Below are 25,300 nucleotides of genomic sequence, written 5' to 3' on the forward strand. Positions count from 1 at the left end.
GAGTTTCAGTGCAAACTGCAAACTGTTCAAAGGGCTTTAAATGACACCAGACGATGAATAAGGGTCTTATCAAGCGAAACGATCGCTCATTTAATAAATAAATAAAAAAGTTTAAGTTTTATAAGCTCAAATGCTCGCCTTGCTCTGTTCTGTGATGTGCGTTCGTGACTCTCCTGTTCGAACTCGTTCATCAAAATTAACAAATCTTTTTTCGAGTCATTTGGTTCATTCAACAAACGAAATTAATGAGTTGACTCGGGAAAAGATTAATTCATTTTTATGAGTTCGAAGACGGACGCGCATCACAGAACAGAGCGAGGAGAGAATTTGAGCTTATAAAACTTAAACTTTGTTATTTATTTATTAAATTAGTGATCATTTCGCTTGATAAGACCCTTATTCATCGTCTGGAATCATTTAAAGCCCTTTGAACAGTTTGCACTGAAACTCTCATTTGGACCTTGAACCATTTGGACCCCATTGAAGTCCATTATATGGAGAAAAATCCTGGAATGTTTTCATCAAAAACCTTAATTTCTTTTCGACTGAAGAAAGAAAGACATGGACATCTTGGATGACACGGGGGTGAGTAAATTATCAGCAAAAGTTTTTTGAAAAGTGAACTAATCCTTTAATTAACAACACTAAACAGCTTATGCAAATCCTTCGCTCCATCATTTTGAAGATCGAAAAGGCTTTTGGGTGAATTGCAAGGATCTTCCTGTCTCGATTCAAGGTATTCAGATTGTCAACATTTAAAGTTCAACTTTTAAAGTGTCAATATTACTGAAAGCAGAAGAAATAAAGTCAAAGAAAAACATGGTTTGAAATGACATTATAAGAGCTGCACGATTCTGGATAAATTGTTTAAAATAGAGATCACGATTCTCCCACGATTCTGAATAGACAACTAAACAAAACAGTTGATTTAATACATTTTAATAAAATAAAAAAAAATTGTAATCGGGTTGAGCGAATGATTCAATGACTCACTCATAAATGCTTCACTTGTTTCATTACTGGGTTAATCAGCGTTTTTGAACAAATATCGAATTGAACGAATAAATCATTGACAAATGCATTTTTAATCGTCACTCATCGCCACCTACTGGCGTATCGATGCAATGATTCAATGTTTATTTTACGTTTATTTTATGCCCAGTGGTTCTGTGATATCCAATTAAAATAATATAATTATTATGAATATATAAAATAGCAAAAGTTTAACAAATGTAAATTAAAAATGGAATATATATATATATATATATATATATATATATATATATACTGTATATAATTGATATAATTTTGTGCAACTTTTGCCAGACTGATCAATTTTCTGCAAATCCAATAAAAGTATATATTTATATAATTATTATTATATTATATATATATATATATATATATATATAGTGGCAAAAGTTACACAAAATGTTATTATAAAATGGGAAACAATTATATATATATATTCTATTTTTTAATATATCATTTTATGTAGTTTTTGCCAGTCTGATCAAATAGTTAAATCCAGAATAGAAATCAAACATTATGTCTTACTTTAAAATAAGTATGATTATTTTACAGAAGTAAAACAGTGTTTCAACATTCTGCTGTCTATAATATTGACACTTGCAGGCTTTACCCTCAGAGCAACGAGAGCGATCTTCAGATCCTCTCACCGACTCGAGAGGTCGAGGGTCATCCTGGCGTGTCGTAAGGCTTATTTGGCTGCCAGTACTGAGTGAGGTATCATGGGAAGGATTTGAAGCACCACCCTCAGGGAAGCATGCAGAGGTCCGTCACGGGACGGACGGGCTAACAGTGCGACTCTTTCTCGCTCACGGGTAAGTACCCGTCTTTGTTTCGCTGGCGGAGAGTCTCGCCGTCGGCTGCGAAGATGGCCTGAGTCTTCTCCTGGTCCCGTCTGGATTTGGGCAGGTCCAGCGAGGGCGTGATGAGCTCGTTGAAACGCTGAGGAATAACAGAACATCCATTATAACACTGTTTTACAGTGTAGTTTGCATTGTATGTAACTGTTCTCAATTAGTGTTAAGGGAAACGCATGACAAGTAATGTAATCGGATTACTTTTAAAGTAACTAGTAAAGTAATTCAAATGTACGACATAATATCTGAGTTACTTTGTTTTCCCATTTATTGACTGACAGCTCTCCTGTGTGTGAACATGATGGTTATTGTAGTTCTAGACTAAATGTGTGTGTGTGCATTTACTAATCTCACTTGCACAAAAAACATTCAATATTCCTCAAAATGAATAAAATCAGTGATAAGCAAAAGCATTACTTTTCTAAAAAGTAACTAAGTATCGCAATACATTGTTTTTTAAGGAAGTCACACAATAGTGTCATGCATTACTTTATTAAAAAAGTAACTAACGCAATTAGTTATTTTTTAAGGAAGTAACAATATTGTAATGCTTTACTTTTCAAAAAAAGTAACTAAGTAACGCAATTAGTTATTTTTTAAGGACGTAACAAAATATTTTAATGCGTTACTTTTCTAACAAATGTAACTAACGCAATTAGTTATTTTTTAAGGAAGTAACACAATATTGTAATGTTTCAATTTTCTAAAAAAGTAACTAAGTAACGCAATTAGTTCTTTTTTAAGGGAGTAACACAATATTGTAATGCATTACTTTTCAAAGTAATTTTCCCCAACAATGCATTCCTCAATAAATAACCATAGCCCACTATGTGGGACATTTCATCATCCCATAATGCCGTGCACTTGACTGATCTGTGGTGTGATGTGTGATGCATGCACACTCACCTCTCGCAGCGAGCCTTTAGCGGTGCTCAGCTTATACACCGCCCACAGCGGGATGCAGACCATGGAGGACAGCGCCAGCAGCCAGCCCAGCGCGTAACCCCACCACGGGTACACATACTCGTTATTATACTTCAGAGGAGTGTACTTGATCAGGGAGAACGCAAACGTGCCCTAAAACACACAACCACATTAGAGGATCTGAAAACTCAATTCTATCTATCTATCTATCTATCTATCTATCTATCTATCTATCTATCTATCTATCTATCTATCTATCTATCTATCTATCTATCTATCTATCTATCTATCTATCTATCTATCTATCTATCTATCTATCTATCTATCTATCTATCTAGTTATTTGAAGAGGTTTAATAAAGGTTAAGAAAACCTTCAAATTCACTAATTTGGAAGTTGAATAGAAGTATAATATATGAAAGACTCACAAAACATGTGGCTGGAGTGAAGAAGAGCCAGCAATATTTAATATACGGCCCAGGACGATAACCAATCATGTCCTCGATATTGTCATAGAAGCGATTAGCACCTGAGAATCAACAACAACAAAAAGAAAGAAAGAAAATTACCAAAATTGTGACTGATAACAGATTAGTCCTGATTCTTATTATTTATGTAATAATTTAAAAATATTAATATATAAATATTTTAAAAATACAGTCAAACCAAATTGTATTCAGACACCTTCAACATTTCTCACATTATCAGTTTATTCACTGAAAATGGTAGTAAAATATGAGCAGAACTTAGTGGATATTTGACTGGTTTTGTCCGTCCTTCTGTTGGACTCTCACACATGAATTATGTTGAATATCTGTTCAATTTAACTACACAATTAGATAATACCAGTTTAGCTCAACCAGTGACCAAGCAATGTCTGTGTCTAAAAAGAGCATTAGCAATTACAGAAAACACACTTCAGAGTCATTTTTGCTCTCAAATTTGGTCACTGTATGAAGATTTTTTGAGTATAATATGTCACAGTTTATTTTGCTCTTCTCACTTACATCAATGAACTATAGTGTCCTGCACACACCAGTTAAAACAATATCAAAATGATATCTGGTGTCTGAATAATGTTTGGTTTGACAGTATAAAATTGTCATTCTTCTTGCTTTCTGCACCAAATGCGCAGATAACAGTTTAGTCCTGTTTTAAAAAACTTTTTTTTTGTAATAATTTAAATAATATTATAATGAATATAAATATATACATTTCTTGCTTTCTGCACTAAATGCACAGCAGTGAAATCTCACCGTATATCCAGGCAATGCAAACGGTCTCAAAAACAGCAACAAAGAGCAAACACATGCCACTGGCGGCATAGTAATCGAACAGCTGGAACACGTACATCCCTCCCTGAAACACACAGATCACAAATATGATATCAGACAGGGTTTGGAATTAACCTTATCACTCACCGGCCAATTTGGCTACTAAATATTTAAGTTACCGGTCATTCAGAACTTCTACAAGCCCAAAAAAAGAAAGAAAAAAGATCCAGTTTAAAGGGTTAGTTCACCCAAAAATGAAAATTCTGTCAGTATTTACTCACCCTCATGTTGTTCCAACCCCGTAAGACCTTCGTTCAACTTCGCAACACAAATTAAAATATTTAAGATATTAAGATCGCTCCTGCATACTAGTCCATCGGCTTCTTGAGGGAATGACACTTGATGGCATCGAAAAGTCATTAAAGACATCGTTAAAATAGTCCAAGTGACTACAGGAGCTCAATCTTAAGTTTATCAAACGACGAGAACACTTTTGTGCGCAAAAAAACAACAAAAATAATGACTTTATTTTAACTATTCGTTTATTTCTCCCTCTGCCTCGAGTCAGGTTACTAGTTTAATAGCGTAAGCTTCTGTTATTGTATGTCACACGTGACGCATCACACACATGACCAGCGTCGGCCAATAGTGAGCCTACGTGTGACGTAGCTTTACGCAATCACACTACGTTAACTGACTACAGGCTCATGGAGAAGGAAGTGAATAGTTGAAATAAAGTCTTATTTTTGTTGTTTTCTGCGCACAAAAGTGTTCTCGTCGTTTGATAAAGTTAAGATTGAGCCACTGTAGTTACTTGGACTATTTTAACGATGTCTTTAATGACTTTTCGAGGACAGCAAGAGTCATTCCCTCAAGAAGCCTATGGACTAGCGATCTTAATATCTTAAATATCTTAATTTGTGTTGCGAAGATGAACGAAGATCTTACGGGGTTGGAACAACATGAGGGTGAGTAAATACATTTTTGGGTGAACTAACCCTTTAACTGCGTCACATGTTGATTTCATACATTCATATCTTATTCAAACTAAATCCTGTCATCCAGCATCTTCCAGATCAATACAGCACACACAACATGAAGGATGCTGGAAAATAACAATGTCTTTTCTGTTAATCAAATGCTGTTTAATAAATAGCAAAACAACACTGGGGTTAGCGGGTGTTAATCTCAGACCCTGATTGGTCGGGTACCTCCGTGAGCATGATGAGCCCCACGAGGAAGGACACGACGGCCACGGCCAGGATCAGCAGCTCTCGCCGGTTCTTGCGGCGGAAGAAGGTCGGGTACATGTCCACCATAGCGGTCACCAGACTCTCCACACACACAAACTGCAGAGGGGAAGAACACACACCGCTGACTCCACGCTTGCTTTATGTGGACCATTCATGCTTAAAGGAGTAGTTCACTTTTGAAAAAACTTTTGCTGATAATTTACTCACCCCCATGTCATCCAAGATGTCCATGTCTTTCTTTCCTCAGTCGAAAAGAAATTAAGCTTTTTGATGAAAACATTCCAGGATTTTTCTCCATATAATGGACTTCAATGGGGTCCAAACGGTCCAAGGTCCAAAAGACAGTTAATAACAGTTTCAGATTCAGCTTCAAATGTCTTTAAACGACACCAGACGATGAATAAGGGTCTTATCATGCGAAACGATCAGTTATTTCAAAGCTTATTCCAAAAATGTACCTTTTCTAAGGACAAATGCTAGCCTTTCTCCATTCTGTGAGGCGCGTTTGTAACGTCACGTAATACGTAATTACGTTCAAAAGGTCACGGGCGACGTAGCCGGAAGTACAGAATCAAAATCGTCCGACATCGTTGTTTTACCTTTTAATTCCTTTTTTGTAAACGGCGTTTGAGTTAGTTTCCACGTTCAACCTATGCGTTCAACTTGTAAACACTGACTCTGTACTTCCCGTGACCTTTTGAACGTAATTACGTATTACGTGACGTTACAAACGCGCCTCACAGAATAGCATTTGTCCTTAGAAAAGTTACATTTTTGGAATAAGTTTTGAAATAACCGATCGTTTCGCATGATAAGACCCTTATTCATCGTCTGGTGTCGTTTAGAGACATTTGAAGCTGCATCTGAAACTGTTATTAACCGTCTTTTGGACCTTGGACCGTTTGGTTCCCATTGAAGTCCATTATATGGAGAAAAATCCTGGAATGTTTTCATCAAAAACCTAAATTTCTTTTCGACTGAGGAAAGAAAGACATGGACATCTTGGATGACATGGGGGTGAGTAAATTATCAGTAAAAGTTTTTTCAAAAGTGAACTAATCCTTTAATACACACTTATTATTTGTCAATTATTGCTTCAGGCACACTCGAACACGCACTCACACACACACACTCTCACAGTACACAAACTCTCTCTCTCTCACACACACAAACATTTACAAGACCTCGTTCATCCCGTCTGCAATGGCCACACTGAACACTGTGAATGCCTCTGTGACTGAAACCTTGTCCAAGAAAATGTTCTGTAATCCTTGTGTAACAGACAGTAAAGTCTTATCTTATCTTATCTTATCTTATCTTCGGAATATGCACACAATAAACTGTGCCGTCCCACACCTGACTGTCGAGCCCCAGCAGGACGATCATGATGAAGAAGAAGACGGCCCAAAGCGGGGAGAAGGGCATCATGGACACGGCCCGCGGGTACGCGATGAACGCCAGCCCAGGACCTGAAAGAGACCACGCGGGAAAACACAAGAGCAATATTAGCATTGAAGCTTTTGTGACGGAATTTATGACACATTCTCTTTTAATATGTTATTTGTTGGGTTGAATGTACAGGTTCAGTAAATCTGTGAATCTCGTCTGAAACGTGAACCCGTTCACTTCTCGTGAGCAGAACCGATGAAACCAGCCTTGACACGGGAACAGGAACAGCTCATTTACAAACAAACGTGAGTGTGTGCACTGGGACAGACAGAGATTACAGTGTGTTTGAGGGATAAAGGGCAATTTTCTAAGAATACCTGATTGGAAAATCTTATGGTTTACTAGAGGATTTATTTAGCTTAAAGGAAAATTGTAATATATATATATATATATATATATATATATATATATATACATTGTATATATGCACACACATATATATGTAATTTAATATTTTCCTTTCACGCTAAATAAATCCTTTTGTAAGCCTGACAATTTTGTACCAAATTTTATTACTATAAAAATATTTATTTTTATATAAAATTATATTAAACTGTGTTGTTTATGGCTTATCGATTTTTACTAGCTACTTATCTATTATTATTATTATTATTATTATTATTATTATTATTATAACTACAGTTAAGGTATTGTATTAATTATATATTTTTATGCAAAATATAAAAATGTATATAGAAAATTAACAATATATATTAGATATACAGTTAAACAAATTTTATTTAATATTTTATTATTTATATTTTTATATTAAATTACATTAGGAATATATAATATACCCATTTTGGGAATATATATATATATATATATATATATATATATTCCTAATATAATTTAATACAAAAGTATGTATTAGCTTTATTATAAATGTATTATTATAAAATATATATGTATATATTATATAATACGACTAAAAATATTAAATAATATCTGTGTGTTAATTGTATATGTATATAATATTAGTTAATATATAATATTTCAGTGAATTATATGATGAGGCACACCGTGTAACTTTTGGCCAAAAGAGTTGACGCATATACAGTTATTTTAATTGATTCCTCAGGCCAATATACAGCGTTTGCCACATCTGCCCTCTTGTAATACCCCTATGTAAATTTGGAGAAGACGGACCGTCTTTGGAGAACTTCATCACGTGACCACAGGCTCAGAAGAGTCAAGGAAAAGAAAACGGATAAGATAAGAATGGGCATTAAACAGAATAACCCGGCGCACGCAGCTCTTAAAGGGGCCAGACCTTATTTACGACAGTAAAAGTACTCCACAGTGACTCTAGGGGTCGCTGTTTTACAAAAACTGAATTCCTACATAGTGTACCTTTAAATAAATGAGATTATATATCTATTTATAAAACACAGGACAGGTGAAGCAACACACACCAGATTCTGCCACTTCTGAAATCGGGACGTTCTGTTCGTAAGACATGAAGCCGAGAATGGAGAAGATTGCGAATCCGGCAACAAAACTGGTTCCACTGTTCAGGAAACACAGCGCCAAAGAATCCCTGAAAACAGAAAACACCCGGAGTTATGAAACAGTGTCGGCAAATACTGGAGTTTTTTTTTTTTTGTGGGTGTGTATGTATTTGTTCCTTTTTTTCTTTTCTTTTTTTGATGTTTATGTCTAAGTTTGTGCACTCTAAACAATGCTGGGTTGTTTAACCCAAAATTTGGGTCAAATATGGACAAACCCAAATGTTGGGTTAAAATGTAATTTAAAATTTTAACCCAACTTCAACTTTCACTTTCAAATGTACTTTTTTTTTTTATTACATTTTTAACCCAACATTTGGGTCTGTTGATTTTGACCCAAATTTGGGTTAAAACAACCCAGCATTTTTTACAGTATACTGTCATCCAATGTCGTCATTGTTATGTACAAAATTTTTAAAAAAATGTTGACTAAGCAATTTAAAGTGATCAGATTTCAAGCGGAGGAACCACATGGACATGATGAATCACAGCACTGCATATTTCTCAAGTAAGTTTGGGACTTTTATATCACTTACAGTCTATTATTAAACGATAGAGAATGAGGTCAGGCAATAATATCTGTATTATCTAACTTGGGCTGGGAACCGAGACCCGAATCTTATTCAGAACTGGATCTGTTTTTTGTTTTTGTTTTTAATTTGGAATCAAATGATTCTAATGAGTCAGTTCTATTGAGTGAATCAATCACATAGTTTATCTAACAGTGAGGTTTAAATCAGTGATATCACTCACTATAGTGAAAGACACACATCATGCGTTTTGTCAGTGGTCTCTGAGTAGTATTGATGTTTAATAGACCATAACAGAGCTAATAATGAAGGTTTGGTGTTTTCTCACCTGTAGCAGTTGTTGTTGTATTTGTTGTAGCTTCCGAGCGCGGTCAGACAACCCAGACAGATTGCATAGGAGAAGAAGATCTGCGTGCCTGCGTCCATCCACACCTCAAAAACACACACACACACACACACACACATTTTACCCTTTTAAAACAACTTTAATATACAGATGTACAGCTAAATAAATAGAGGCATGTAAAAGTTAGGCATCCATCTTTAGCTTTTTGGACTTTTTATTTTAATTTGTTTTATTTATATTTGTTCAGCAACACTTTGGATCTACTGTGGAGTTTAAGTATTATTATTATTACATTTTAGGTATTATATAACATGAGTATAAAATTGCAAGTCTAGCATACTTGCCATTTCATTAATTTCATTTTGTTCAATATTTTAATTTGTTTATTATACAAAATATATATTTGATAAAAAATTATATTACTGAAGATATACGTATATATGGCATTCAATGGTTTATTTTGGGTATTATACAAAATATATATTTTATATAAAATGATTTTACGGAATAAATAAATAAATATATATATATATATATATATATAATAAAAATATAATATAATATAATATAATATAAAAATGTAATAAAATGTAAAAAAAAAATACAAATTTAAAATAAAAATACAAATTTAAAATAAAATAAAATAAAAATATTTTCAAATTAATAAAATATTTAATTTCAGGAGGTATTATATCAAATACATTTTTTTAATGTAAAATGAATGTTTCGAGTATATATATATATATATATATATATATTATATTTTTTTTTTTGACAGGGACAGTGTACATTAATTAGCATTGCTGCAAATGCACCAGAATTAGCCAAAAGGCTATTTTTTCATCCGTTGTCCCAGAACAGATCTTAACATTGTCTACCTAAAACACAATAAGAAGATTACGGTGAACAATACAACTATAAAAAACAGTAAAACAGATATAAATCTTCAAATCCTGATGATAAATACAGTGTACAAGTTTGCTCTAAAATATTTGCGATAATAAATTTGACTCGATTGCAGACCTTTTTTATCTGTGATTTAAAAATTAGTTTAGAGTCTATTATGATGCCTAGGTTTTTGAATATGTGACATATGATCAGTTTAATTAATTTGGCTTCAGGTAATATAAGCTTGAATGGACAAGCTGAAAGATTAGAGCTGTTGTAGGATTCCTGGAGATCGTGTAACCTCTTGTTTATTAGACTTAAAGTCCTGAAACGAGTTAAGACATGATCTGGGAAAAACATGCTGATGGTAGTTTTGCTATTAGCCTGTGAATCAAACCCTCTGACATCAATCCCAGCACTTTCTGTTCTTCGTAACTTTGTTCATTCACGCGCCGCCACAGGCCATGTGGATTATTAAATCTCTTACGACACCAAATGCACAACGACGCATGTACTGGTATAATCTCTGTCCTATAAACAATACTGCTCAGGAGATGTATTTTCCTGTCCGTCCTGTGGGATGTTTTCAGTGTTTTGTCATCCAGCAGGTGAAAATCGTTCTTCGTGTGCGCCTGGCTACAGAACTGGTGTTTTTCCACACGGAAAATTCCTCACACTCCCTTTAAAACCTCACCAGAAGTGTGCTGAAAACACCACTGATGTCCAAATCCAGACTTAACCCTTCCAGAATTTCTTTACAGCCTTCAATCACCAATCTGACTCACTTTATCGGCTCAACGGTTCTCTCACAATTCAGAATTAAAATGTGTAAATAATGTAAATTCATGTTGATTTGACAGAATCGGACCCATGGAGCCATAGATCAACGATTTGACTAATTATTCACAAACTCACAAGATTTTGTTGAATTTTATACATCTAAGACCAAAAGCAGCAACGGTTATCTGTCAAACCTCACCCAAACATGTCAGAACAGACCAGAAAAGGGATTTATTGTGCTTTTTCATTTGAGGCTGAAGTCAACATGAAATCTATAACACTTAACAGAATTAAAATAACTTATAAATGTCACTTTTTAAATCATTTGATGCTCAAGTTTTTAGAGCCAACTTGATTTGATCACCGATTTGACTAACTTTGTCCAACTGTTTATATTTCTGGTTGAGGGTTTCATTCATTTTGGCTTCACTTCAACCTTTACAGAATCATAATTGGGTTATGAATGTCGATGTTGATTATGACCCATTATGCTCCAGTTTCTGAAGCCCAAGATCACTGATTTGTTGAATATTATGTTGAATTTTTATACATCTACGACCAAAAATTGTCATAACGGCAACGGTTTGTCTCAAATACAACCAAACATGCCAAAACAAAAAGTGATCGACCGATAATCGGTTTTACCGATATATTCCCTGATGTTTAAACCTTTTTCCACAATCAAATATTGGTTTTGTTCAGTTCAGAACTGTTATAACTGTCAAAAACAGAAATTATATATATATATCGGTTCTGAATATCGGTCATATAAACATGCAAACAATCACAATCATTATCGGTAAGTCAATATCGGTCGATCTCTATTTACTCAACATGAAATCTTGTTGAATATCCTATTAAAATGGCTTATGAATACCACATTTAAACCATTTGAACCATGATACTCAAGTTTTAAAAGCCTTAGATCGCCAAGTACCCAACTTTGTCCAACCGTTGCAGATTTCATTAATGTTGGCCTCATTTGTATACATGTAAATATGTCAAAACAGCCATGGGTATAAAATGTGGTTTAAGTGGCCTCATTGTTATGCTTCCAAGTTGAAACGACGTCAACACAACCAATGCGATCTCTCAAATCCAACCAAAAATGCTCTCGTCGCTATACATAGATTTTCCAGAAGAGGTTTTAAGCGGTTTTAAGGAATGCTGGGATACATCTGGGTGGTCGTGTCGTGGCCTGTTCTCAGATATCACGTGGGTTTGGGGGTCTTGTGACGCAGATGAGAAAATCGGATCAAAGGTCAAACGCACAGATGGACGCAATCAAAGAAGGACAGAAAACAACGTTCCCCTGCTGGTGTCCTGCTCCGGGCCACGGCTCGCACCTGGGTAGACAAATCACGTGACCTTTCGACTCGAGACTGTGTGTTTAGGAGAAAACAACGCGCTTGCGGAATTACAAAACACACTTGTGGACTCAATAGTAACGTTGAACGTACGGTTTTTCAAAACCAACCTTTTGGTGTGCACTGTCATTTTGCAAGTAAAGAAATTAATCATAATGTTGTTTTGGATCTCCTATAATAGATTCACCTTCATCCAGTCCAAAAAACACTTCAATTTTCTCATAATGTACATGAAGCGCTTTCTTAGAAGATTCAGTCTCTCTAGACCCTGCCTTTGCGAGAGCTTGCTCTGCTCTGATTGGTCCAGTCTGTTCTGATTGGTCTACTCTGATCTGATTGGTCAGATGGTCCAGTCTGTTCTGATTGGTCTACTCTGATCTGATTGCTCAGATGGTCCAGTCTGTTCTGATTGGTCTACTCTGCTCTGATTGGTCAGAGGACTGACTCTGCTCTGATTGGTCAGATGGCCCAGTCTGTCCTGATTGGTCTACTCTGATCTGATTGGTCAGAGGACTGACTCTGATTGGTCAGATGGCCCAGTCTGTTCTGATTGGTCTACTCTGCTCTGATTGGTCAGAGGACTGACTCTGATTGGTCAGATGGTCCAGTCTGTCCTGATTGGTCTACTCCGCTCTGATTGGTCAGATGGCCCAGTCTGTCCTGATTGGTCTACTCTGATCTGATTGGTCAGAGGACTGACTCTACTCTGATTGGTCAGATGGCCCAGTCTGTCCTGATTGGTCTACTCTGATCTGATTGGTCAGAGGACTGACTCTGATTGGTCAGATGGTCCAGTCTGTTCTGATTGGTCTACTCTGCTCTGATTGGTCAGAGGACTGACTCTGATTGGTCAGATGGTCCAGTCTGTCCTGATTGGTCTACTCCGCTCTGATTGGTCAGATGGCCCAGTCTGTCCTAATTGGTCTACTCTGATCTGATTGGTCAGAGGACTGACTCTGATTGGTCAGATGGCCCAGTCTGTTCTGATTGGTCTACTCTGCTCTGATTGGTCAGAGGACTGACTCTGATTGGTCAGATGGTCCAGTCTGTCCTGATTGGTCTACTCCGCTCTGATTGGTCAGATGGCCCAGTCTGTCCTAATTGGTCTACTCTGATCTGATTGGTCAGATGGCCCAGTCTGTTCTGATTGGTCTACTCTGCTCTGATTGGTCAGAGGACTGACTCTGATTGGTCAGATGGCCCAGTCTGTTCTGATTGGTCTACTCTGCTCTGATTGGTCAGAGGACTGACTCTGATTGGTCAGATGGTCCAGTCTGTTCTGATTGGTCTCCATGAAAGGTAATATTCGGAAAAGCATAATGGGGCACTTTTATAGATATATTATACTGTATATTAATATTACCAATTATATTACATTACATATACAATTATATTATATTGTATAATTAAATATTACAACAACAAAAGTATTAAATAATAGTAATGTGAGTATAATGTCTCAACGAGGTCAAACGGTTCCTTTCTAGCCATGACAAGTAGAATTTACATAACAAAATTAAAGTAGTAGTAAAGATGAAAAGCTGCGATACCTGCGGGTCCGCTAACCTTCCCAGGTCGGGATAAAGGTAGAACTGGATCCCACGGGATGCTCCTGGCAGCGTGACTCCTCTGATCAGTAAAATCAGCAGCATCGCATAAGGGAAGGTCGCAGTGAAGTACACCACCTAATGGGTGACAGCAAAACAAGGTACATTGCTTGAATCGGCTGAATAATTTTAAGGACCTAATGGGGCAAAACTTGAAAGAAACCAACAGGTTTTTCACACATGTACCTTGCCGGTGGATTTGACACCTTTCCAGATGCAGAAATAACACATAACCCAGGCCAACAACAGACAGAGGACCAGATCCCAGTGCAGCGTTCCCATCTCCTCCATCCCAGAGGAGATCCGTAAAACCCTCCGTCTACAGAGACACAGACAAATCAGCTGAAGTCTCCTTCACATCACGCTTACCTGGTTAGTTGGACACGTTTCAGGATCAGGTGGCATAAACTTGGAATAGTTTGCTGATTGTCCAATAAAAGCTTGCTTATTTTAGAGTCAACAAACAAAACATGTTTGAAGAAATGCAAAAAAAAATTAGCTTAAAGTTAAAATAGCTTGAAATCGGAGGTATTTTGAGATCTAAAAAGTAAAAACAGCCCCATCTAGGGAACGTTCTTCCTGGAACGTTAACAGAACGTTTGTTCAAATAGAATATTTTTTTTTAAATGTTACGTTTTAGAATGTTCAAAAACTTTCAAAAGTAGCATTCCGAAAATGTTTGCACAATGATAAAATGGAATGTTAGAGTAAGAAAGAAGATGCTTGTAAAACGTACTCCCAGAACTCGATCACGGGCGATGTTGCGTTGTCAAGGTGACTTTGGTCAATGGAGTCATTTCGTCTTTGGAATTCCATGCAGGAATCTGTGGAAAACAACAGGAATCTCTGGATTGTTGTTCTGGATGCATTTCTGGAGTGAATTCATGACAACATGACTCATCCGTCACCTGTGTTCCAGGTGTTGTTGCAGGACGACCACGGCAGATCCCAGGTGAAGGAGAAGGACAGGTAAAATATTCCCCAGGCCAGAACTATGATGTAGTAAAAGTTCAGCAGAGCCACAATCACCTGAGTGGCGTATCCGATGCCTACAGTCGAGATGGAGATGATTTTTTAAATAGAATCAAAATCAATGTTTTTGTAGCAAACTAAAACTACTGAAATCATTTTCTGTAATTGAAATAAAGCTGGAATAAAATAAAATTAAAATATCATTTGAAAAACTTGGGAAACTGAAAAGAAAATTGGAATGTTGGAAATGTATGGTTGAAGTACTTAATTAAAAATACTTTTATACAAAATAAAAAAAAGATGAAAGCGCATAAAACTTTTATAACCTGGAGTAAAATGAAAAATGAAAAATGAAAAAACTGTTTATAATGTATATAAATAATATAGAAACTAAGTACTAAATATTTTGTGGAATTCCATTAATTAAAAAAAATAATACAATGAATATTAATTGAACAGATTATGTAAAAGCTATAACATTGTTCAACAATTGCGAATGTTTAGAATATGCTAATTACCGTAGTTTATATTTTAACTTAAAAACTCTAAAAAAAAATGCTGGGTTGTTTTAACTAAAATAGACTTTGGGTCAAATATGGACAAACCCAAACATTGGATTAAAAATACAATTTAAAAATGTAACCCAATGGCTGGATTTGTCCATATTTGACCCAAAATTGGGTTAAACCAACCCAGCATTTTTTAGAACGTATACGCTGATAAATAATGGTGTGGGATTTACTTTGAAACTAAGAAAATTTCACAAATAATTATTTTGAATTGAAACCAAATAAAATATTTTCTTCTAAAATGTCTTCACAAATTCGATTTTTATCTAAAACATGTAATTTTTCATTGCTTCTTGAAATCTTCATTGCTTTAAAGAACAACTAACGAACACGTGGAGTCACATTGAAAGGGTTCAGATGGATGCTTGACCTTCAAACAGCGGGCTGATCTTCCTCCAGCATGTGATCCCTCCCTGGCTGGTGAACTGACCCAGAGAGATCTCCAGGAAAAACACGGGAATACCGCAGGTGAAGAGGAAGATCAGGTAGGGGATGAAGAACGCACCTGGAAGAGGATGACGACATTAATCATGAGGAGAATGAGCACAGTTTGAGACTCTAGAGGGAAAACGTGTGATTACTGCAGCAGAAAAAAACATTGCGTTATTTTTTTTAGCATTTTGGGTCATTATGTTGGGTTATCTTTCAAATTTGTTGGGTCATTTGTCCTTTTTAACCCAACAATATGAAGTCAGTCAGTGCATGCGCTCTTTTTCTCAGGAGAAACATCAGAGAATCTGAAGGCTTCAAGAAATGTTTCCAAAGGCCCAAACGTCTCTGTATGGACACACACTACGAGCTGATCAAACAACAGCTGTGACCTTTCACCTTCTGAACTGGTAACACTTTGATCAGCTCAACTGTCGGATCAATAGGTCAGTTTCACAAACACCTGGCAAACGTTAAAGCATTCGGAATCTAGACGGTCGATCCTTGTCTAAACCTCAATCCTCTATACCAGGGGTTTACAAACCAGTCTAGTGTGGAAAAAAGTTATAATATATACAGGAAATGATAAAACAAACTAGATTTACAAATAAATAAACACATTTGATTAATAAATTCATAAATAATAACTTTGATTAAAATTAATACATATATTTCTTAAAATAAAAATATAAAAGTAAATGAAAAAAATTGGAATAAATTAACATTAAAATACATGGCATTTTATTTAAATAGATAATTAATAATAAATTAATATGTGATTGATTGATTACAATAAAAAAATAAATGAAAAAAATATTAAAATAAATGATTAAAATTTGATTTAAATAAATAATGCAAATAAATTGTAATAATAATTACATTTTTAATATTTATTTACATTTTAATTTTTACATAAATAACATTAGGAAAATTTGATAATGTAACAACAGAAAATGATTTAAATAATACATCTAACAGTACAATAACTAAATATTTCAAAAAATATAATAATAATATTTTAACATATTTATAATAGAGAATTAACGAAAAAATATCTGCCTTTGTGCACATTAATGATCTGTAAGATCGAAAAGCCCTTCCGTAATCTAGGATATCTGATGTAAGTTAAGTGAGTCTGGATGTAATGTTCAGACACGTCCCGATCGCTCTTTCTCCCGGAGGCGTGTCCGAGAGTCAAGGATTCTCCGATTACACAAGACTTCACTCAGCACTGATGGTGACACACTGCTAAATCATACAAGCGTAACACACATCAACTGCTGAGACCTTATCTGATTATATCTGTGATATGATAACATATGTTTTTGGACATGCACCATGATAACACTTTGTTTTTTTTGGATTTGTACCCTGATAAACCAAATTTGTGTACTACTGTAAGTAGCCTACTATGTAAACATGTTTTGGGCAAACATTTTTGAACATATTTTGTACATGATTTTTTTCAGATATGCTTTTGGACATGTATCATGTTCAAGTAATACCGATTTCTGCACCATAATGATATTTATATGTACTTCCTAAAATACCATGGTAGTACTATGGTACTTTTTGATGGATTTTTATGGAAATAACATGTTTTTTTTAGATTATTTACCAACGTAACACTATGTTTTATGTCGATGGACACCAGGTTTTTGCACATCCATGCATTTTTGAAGTACATGATAATTAGTCAGTGTCATTTTTTTGGGCCTCCTCACCTCCACCGTTCTTATAGCAGAGATACGGGAAGCGCCACACGTTTCCCAGTCCGATGATCTCTCCGGCCACTGAGAGGATAAACTCCAGCTTGTTGCTCCACTGTCCTCGTTCGGTCATCTTCACCTCGGCGTGCGGGACGATCTCCAGCGGTCGGTTCAGCCCGTTAGACGGGTCCATCTTGGTGGTGATCTCTTTCTCTCCTGTAGAAATATAACATCGCGTTTAGAAGAAACTCGTGACTGCTATGACACTGTTAGAATCACATGCAATGAATCATTTGTGGTAATTTTGATCAATGAATGATGTAATTAATTCAAACTAACTAATTGATTTTCAATCATGATAAAAGATACAAAGTTTTTATCTGGTAAAACATGAAGATACGAGGCCCAAACATCATAAACCAGTCTGAGCACTAAAGCTGTTTGTGAACCCACTCAATTCCATGCATATTATTGCATGTTTTATCATGATATTTTTAACCGTTGCGTTTAGAAGCCACAAGTGATCTGTTATGGCTCAATACAAATACAGCATGTGGAAAAAACTCACAAGGACATAAAGGCCCTTTCCTAAACTTAATATAAAATACATATTAAGAAATACATAATACTTAATATAAAATACATATAGGCTAAAAAACACTCACATTGCAACATCTTAACAACTGCATAGCAACACACAAAAGGCTCTTAGTGTAGAATGCTTTTGCAACTGCTTAACTCAAGATTCCTTAAGAACCACATAGCAACAACCTAGCGACAGCATAGCAAAATAATAAAAACACTCAGGACTCCTCAACAACAACATAGAAACACCCTAGCAACACAATTAAAAATAATACTTAACATTGAATGCTTTTGCAACTGCATAGCAAGATGTTAAAACACTCATTACTCCTTCACAACTACATAGCAACACCATAGCAACAGCATAGCAACATAATAAAAAACCCCAGGACTCCGTAACAACTACATTGCAAAACCCTAGCAACAGCATAGCAACATAATAAAAACATTTAGGGCTCTGTAACAACCACATAGCAACACCCTAGCAACTGTGTAGCAACATGTTAAAACACTCAAGACTGATTAAGAACTAAATTGCAACACCCTAGCAACATGCAAAACAACACTTACTATAGAATGATTTTGCTGCCTAGCAACATGTTAACACCTATAAGACTTTAACAATCACATGTCAACACCCTAGAAACTGCATAGCAACACGTTAAAACACTCAAGACTGATTAAGAACCACATTGCAACACCTTAGCAACATACAAAATAACTCCTGTCATAGAATGCATTTGCAACTGCATAGCAACATATTAAAACACTCAAGACTTCTTAACAACCATATGGCAACCACCTTAGCAACTGCATAGTAACATGTTAAAAACACCCTAAACACCTTAACATCCACATAATAACACCCTAGCAACATGTTAAAACACTCAAGACTCATTAACATCCACAGCAACTGTATAGCAACACACAAAACAAATCTACAACTGCACAACAACATATTAAATCTCTCAAGCCCCCTTAACAACCATATAGCAATACCCTAGCAACTGCATAGCAACATGCTAAAAAACACTCAGAAGGCCTTAGCAATGACATAGCAACACCTTAGCAACTACATAGCAAAAAAACACAACTTTGCTTCTGCATAATATCGAGGGTTTGGAACCAGAGGGGCGTAAGTGGCATTTTGGCCGAATATGAGTTCTTTATATCAAAATAAAGGTCTCGATGAGCTCTATCCAATGGTGCCAAAAATACCTATCTGAGATCAAACTGTATTGAATAAAGCAACAAAAAGGCGTATCTGACATATTTGACTTTTTTTTTTTTTTTTGAAAATGTTTTAGAACATTGTCATTGTGTTAATATATGCCGTACATTTTTTACTTAAATACTCATTCATGTAAGTATGACTGTGGTTGCAATGCTTGTGGTTTAAGGTTAATAAAACAGGTGATTGAAGTGTGGTCAAAATTTTGTTTAGTCTCTCCTGTAAAGTTTGTTAAAAGCCACTTACGCCCTTCTGGCTCCAAGCCCTCGATATGCAAAATAACTCTTACAATAGAATTGTGCAAAGCAACATGATAAAAACACTCCTTAACAACCTGAACTGGAAAGCAACATGTTCCAAAAGCACCCAGGACACCTTAGCAACCGCATAGCAACACACTCAAATGGCACTCAGGAAAGCTAATATCTAAAAATGACATTTTTACTGCTTCTCCTTTTGTCATATCCGTGTTATGTAAATGATGATCCCCGTTCTAGAGAGCATTAATGGAGACGGCGTCACATGACCCCATGCATGCAATGATAGTGACAGATCGCACGAGCATTGTGGGATACGGCCACACAACACCCAGCACTGCTGAAAAGACTCTCTCAGTGTGCGAAACAGAAGACTCACTCACCGTGTTCATATCTGTCAGCTCGCATTAACGAGTCGGACTCGTCTCTGCGGTTCACGAGTACAAATCAAAGACATTCAACAATTCTTTCCTTCTTACGTGGAACACAAAAGGAGATGTTTTGCTGAATGTCCGGGCTACCGTACAACTTTTTAAATATATTTCAGCACTTTTGCAAGTCCTGAACCAGCTTCAACACTGTAAAAAAAATCATATTTTGAGTTTCTATTGATTAAACCAAACTCCTTCATTGCATTAACTCAATTGTTTAATATATAATCGAACTCAAAATGTAAAGGCAACCTTTTTTAAGAGCCAACAATTATGTTTTACAGTGAAGGAACCAGAAAATCCGAGGTTAATCAGACGGACAAAAGTCTGTTCAACACGCTTGAGGTTTGAAACATGGAGTATGCCGGACGTCCCGCAGAGTCAGAGGCCTTGAGAATGTGCTCTTTCTCTGCTGCAGACACAGGAGGGGGACGCACCCGTGTCACAGTCCTCGGTGGAAACTCAACAGCATTACCAGACTGGTAAAAATAGACTCTTGCATTACCAAGACACCTGAAGGAATGAAGCAACGAAGGACTTAGGACTTAGGTTTGTTTGGCGGTTTGATCTCAGTTTACTGACGTTTTCACCAGGCCAGAGATGAGATCACACATAGAGACGCGCTTCTGACGGCCGGACAGAAAATTACAAACAAATCTCATTGTCATCTCAATTGTTGCTCAAAAATATTAAAGGGAGAGCAAACAGAGTTTCTGTTCAGGTCTCCTGCCTCTCAGATTGTTCTCCTTAGAAAACCACGTGTGACCTCAAGACTTTCATAGAATAGAATAGAATAGAATAGAATAATACATTTATTTTAAATAGTGCCTTTAAAAAATTGCTTTCTCAAAGCGCTATACAGGCAAACATAACAACAACAGAGAAAAAAACACACTTTAAATACAAAAATGAGACAAATAGAACAAATAGAAATGAATAATCAAGCAAAAGCAATCCTAAAATAAAATGTTTTAAGAAGAGTTTTAAAAGTCACTAATGTCGTGTTTGCTTCCCTGAGAGAATTCCAAAGCTTAGCAGAGGAAGAAAATGCTCTATCACCCGTAGAATAGAATAGAATAGAATAGAATAATACATTTATTTTAGTGCCTTTTAAAATTAGCTTTTTTTCAAAATGCTTTACAGGCAAACATAACAACAGACAAAAAAAACTAATTTTAAATACAAAAATAAACAAATAGAAATGAATAATCAAGTAAAAGAAATCCAAAAATAAAAATAAAATGTTTTAAGAAGAGATTTTAAAGTCACTAATGTCGTGTTTGCTTCCCTGGGAGAATTCCAAAGCTTAGCATAGGAAGAAAATGCTCTATCATCCCTAGAATAGAATAGAATAGAATAGAATAGAATAGAATAGAATAGAATAGAATAGAATAGAATAGAATAGAATAAAATAGAATAGAATAGAATAATACATTTATTTTAGTGCCTTTAAAATTGCTTTCTCAAAGCGCTTTACAGGCAAACATAACAACAGACAAAAATTAATTTTAAATAAAAAAATAGAAATGAATAATCAAGTAAAAGAAATCCTAAAATAAAATGTTTTAAGAAGAGTTTTAAAAGTCACTAATGTCGTGTTTGCTTCCCTGGGAGAATTCCAAAGCTTAGCATAGGAAGAAAATGCTCTATCACCCCTAGAATAGAATAGAATAGAATAGAATAGAATAGAATAGAATACGATTTTTTGTCATTGCACAGTATATATAATTTAGTGGTTCTTCTCAGTGGTACAAACTTACATAAAACATACAGAAACATACAAACAGATATCGACAAGAAATATGAATATTCAAAAAGCAGTGATATTATTGCACAGCCCCATAACTTAATATGTATATTCCACATGTTTTAAATTCTGATGTATTTCAGAATAGATCTAAAAAACATGTCAAATCATGCTCAGACTTTCTACAAAACCAAACTCTGCATTCAAAACAGAATTATCCGGGGAAAAAAACTTTTTAGTAGGCCCATCTCAATTGTTTCTCCTAGATCTCAAAGAGATTAAATAGAGACCAAATTGAGTGTCTTCTGCTATTGAGCTCAATGACGTCTCAAACTTTGCTCAGATTTCCCAAAGGTACAGTAACAAAGGAAATAGATCTCTTTCTGTTTCTGTTGACACTTTAATAAAACTAAACGAGAGCTAATGGACTGAAGTCTCATGTTTCTCCTGAGGAAAAACGCCCACTAATCTCTTACAAATAATCTCTCAAAAGAGATCTCAAACTGTTCTCATATTCCCCAAAGATACGAAAGAAAAAACTCAACATAGATCTCTTTAAAATCATAACCGTTTCACGTAGGCATCAACAAGACACAAACCGGCCAGCTGAAGTCTCCTGCATCTCAGATGTTTCTCATGAGAAAAGAAACGCCTACTAATCTCACCTAGAGTTTCAAAAGAGCTCTCAAGTTTCCCAAAGATATGAAAGTCAGGAAGAACGACGCACAGATCTCTTTAATATCTCGACTGTTTCTCCTAGACAGCACTGAGATGCTGTTTCTCAAATGTTTCTCATGAGAAAAGAATCAGTTAAGAATGCTACAGTGCAAAACTGTCGGTTAACAGAAAGTTTCCGTACTATATACGGTAAATAACTGTGATAGATCTCATGGTAAATTTACAGGTTTTGCAAGTGAAAATGAACAACTCATTGTAGAATTTACAGTTAAAAAACGTAAATTGACATTCCCACAATTCCCTGCGTGACACTTCTCACATTTGATGTATTTTTTATTGTTGAAATAACTGTTTTCTCATAGTTTTCTTGTTTGTTTTTTTTTTACTAGTTAATTATGTAGGCTACATTCGGGTTTTATATTACATTTAATGTTGTTAAATTAATGTTTATTACATGAAACACACATGAAAATAAAAATTTCAAATAAATATTTTCATGTGACTCTCATCACTGATTGGTGGTTGTCAGTGTATTACAGGTGGAAGATACTTGCAGGACGAATGAAAATCCAGTCTTTAACAAAAGCTCACTTGAATCTCTGCCAGCTCGGTAAATCTCTCAACTTGCTGACACAAAGCTGGAACATACAGGCAAAAACATCAATAAATAATCCTCACATTACAGCCAAAACACCACAGCGTTGATATATCACACGGATGAGTCATAGATCTTCAGCTTATTATTGGGATTCTTCACTATTGCTGTGAATGCAAATTGAAATTAACGAGTTCAGTTTGTGCTTTTGCGGCTCATTGTTCGATCATACGGGCAGAATAACACATGTTGTAATGTGGTGTGGAAATCTGAAGTGGGAAACTCCCAAAGGAACGAACTGCATATGAAACGTCTACATATATCACACAGTGGCAGGTTTGTGTAGACGAATGGCTGAAATTCCTCATGCATCTGCATTCGTTTTGAACACCATTTTTACACTAAGTGAAAAAAAAATGTATTGCAAGAATGAATGAAGTTGCAGGAAATTGATTCTTCTTCTTTTACAATGTTCAAAAGTTTAGACACAATATTGTTATGATGCTCATGATTTTACATTATGATCTAACAGCTTGAAAATGTAAGTAATTCTGTAAGCGTAAATACATTTTAAAGACAAACATGTTACAAATTACATTTGATCAAAAATACAGTAAAACTGTGAAACATTTTTACAATTTAAAATAAAAGTTTTCTATGTGAATATTTGAAGAGTTCAGATGCAAAAGCCTCTAAATGCCATTTGAAATTTTCTTCTTTAATGACGATTTTTATCAAACTTTTATATTTAAGTTCAGTAATTTCACTTAAATGGCAATGATAATTACCTATTAATTGTTATTTAAGTGAAATTACTGAACTTAAATATACAAGTTTGATAAAAATCATCATTAAAGAAGAAAATTTCAAATGGCATTTAGAGGTTTTTGCATCTGAACTCTTCATATGTTAAAATGTAATTTATTTGTATGATCAAAGCTGTATTTTCAGCATCATTACTACAGTCTTCAGTGTCACGTGATCCTTCAGAAATCACTCTAGTATGATGATCTGATGCTCAAGTAACATTTCTTATTATTATCAGTGTTGAAAACAGTCGTGCTGCTTCATATTTTTGTGGAAACCCTAATATATTTTATTTTTCCCGATTGTTTGATGAATGGAAGTTCAAAAGAACAGCATTTATTTTGTTGCATTGATCTTTACTGTCACTTTTGGCCAATTTAATGCATCATTGATTAGCCTGTTAATTTCTTACTGGCTCCAAACTTTTGAACAGTCGTGTAAATTGTGTACACATACAAAATGTCATTATAAAACTAATATTTTAGTGAGGGAAAGCCATCATGAATTGCTCATCACACACTTGAATGAGAAAAGCTAATAGAAAAACAAGAAGCTTGAATATAAAAGCTGAGTTTAAGTGACTTTTATTATGTATATATTTTAATTAGTGCTATTATAAAATGTAAAAAAAAATGGGTACAACTTTATAATAAGATTCATTAGTTAATATTACCTAACGTATTACCTTACCTAACCATAAGCAATAGCCTACATTTAATACAGTAGGCCTATTTATTAATCTTCGTTAAAGTAATAACATGTTCATTTTAGTTCACTAGTTAGTTAACTAAGGTTTTAGGCTAACTAATGAAACTTAGTTAGGGAAAAAAAAGGCATTAAGGAAAGATAGTTAATATCCAAACTCCTGACAGAACCGTGCACGACGAAACTGCAACAGTTCATGCTGAGCATCATGCTCATTGGAAAGATATCATGAAGTAAAAAAAAACTGGTTTTGATAAGAATCTACACGAGCATGCATGCGTTTCTCTGAGCAAACATGAAACAGCAGAAGACAATCTGACAAGACTCACCCTTCATCGGGACGTTGCGGGGGAAGAGTCCTTTATATTCTCAGGTTTTGCTCTATAATGTGAAGGTTTTCTGGTTTGGTGAATCCCGTCAGTCAGTCAGTCAGTCAGTCCTGGATGGTCTAAGTCCAACTCCTCCCTCTCGCTCCCATTCACAAAACACTGAGACCGTGAGGCTTTGACGGATTGCATAACTCTCTCTCTCTCTCTCTCTCTCTCTCTCTCTCTCTCTCTCTCTCTCTCTCTCTCTCTCTCTCTCTCTCTCTCTCTCTCAGCTGAAGGACACCAGAGAAAGGAAACATTATGGCTCGGTCTCAAAAGACCACCCGGATCACACCAGCTTCTCAACAAATGAACAAATGGGGTTTAGACTGAATCTCTAGAGAGGATCATGGGACATATGCTTATAAATTGGTCAAAAGCAGGCATGTTTTCATGTTTTTTTCTA

At 35.3% G+C, this 25,300-nt stretch overlaps 1 protein-coding gene across 1 annotated transcript; it reads right to left on the bottom strand.

The window, feature by feature from the left end:
* Positions 1–530: 530 nt before the first annotated feature.
* On the bottom strand, positions 531–25,298 carry slc6a13 (solute carrier family 6 member 13). Its single transcript, XM_039648119.2, has 15 exons — positions 24,856–25,298; positions 17,506–17,706; positions 15,723–15,857; positions 14,720–14,860; positions 14,548–14,635; positions 13,998–14,130; positions 13,755–13,889; positions 9,152–9,255; positions 8,201–8,325; positions 6,693–6,805; positions 5,295–5,432; positions 4,066–4,168; positions 3,238–3,338; positions 2,793–2,963; positions 531–1,971 (listed from the first exon to the last, which is right to left on the bottom strand). Exons 1-15 carry the CDS (start codon positions 24,860–24,862, stop codon positions 1,816–1,818), a joined length of 1,851 nt encoding a protein of 616 aa, XP_039504053.2. The 5' UTR covers positions 24,863–25,298; the 3' UTR covers positions 531–1,815.
* Between the last annotated feature and the right edge of the window lie 2 nt (positions 25,299–25,300).

Source organism: Pimephales promelas, chromosome 25 (assembly GCF_988280905.1).
Source record: "Pimephales promelas chromosome 25, fPimPro1.hap1.1, whole genome shotgun sequence".
In the NCBI taxonomy this organism is placed as follows: Eukaryota; Metazoa; Chordata; class Actinopteri; order Cypriniformes; family Leuciscidae; genus Pimephales; species Pimephales promelas.

What these genes read in the sequence shown, in the direction of transcription:
- slc6a13 (XM_039648119.2), bottom strand. An exon ending in TACAACAACAACTGCTACAG is followed by an intron (nt 8,326 to 9,151) that starts GTGAGAAAACAC and finishes TTCTGTTTTCAG; the next exon opens with GGATTCTTTGGCGCTGTGTT. An exon ending in TCACTCCAGCCACATGTTTT is followed by an intron (nt 2,964 to 3,237) that starts GTGAGTCTTTCA and finishes TGTGTGTTTTAG; the next exon opens with GGCACGTTTGCGTTCTCCCT.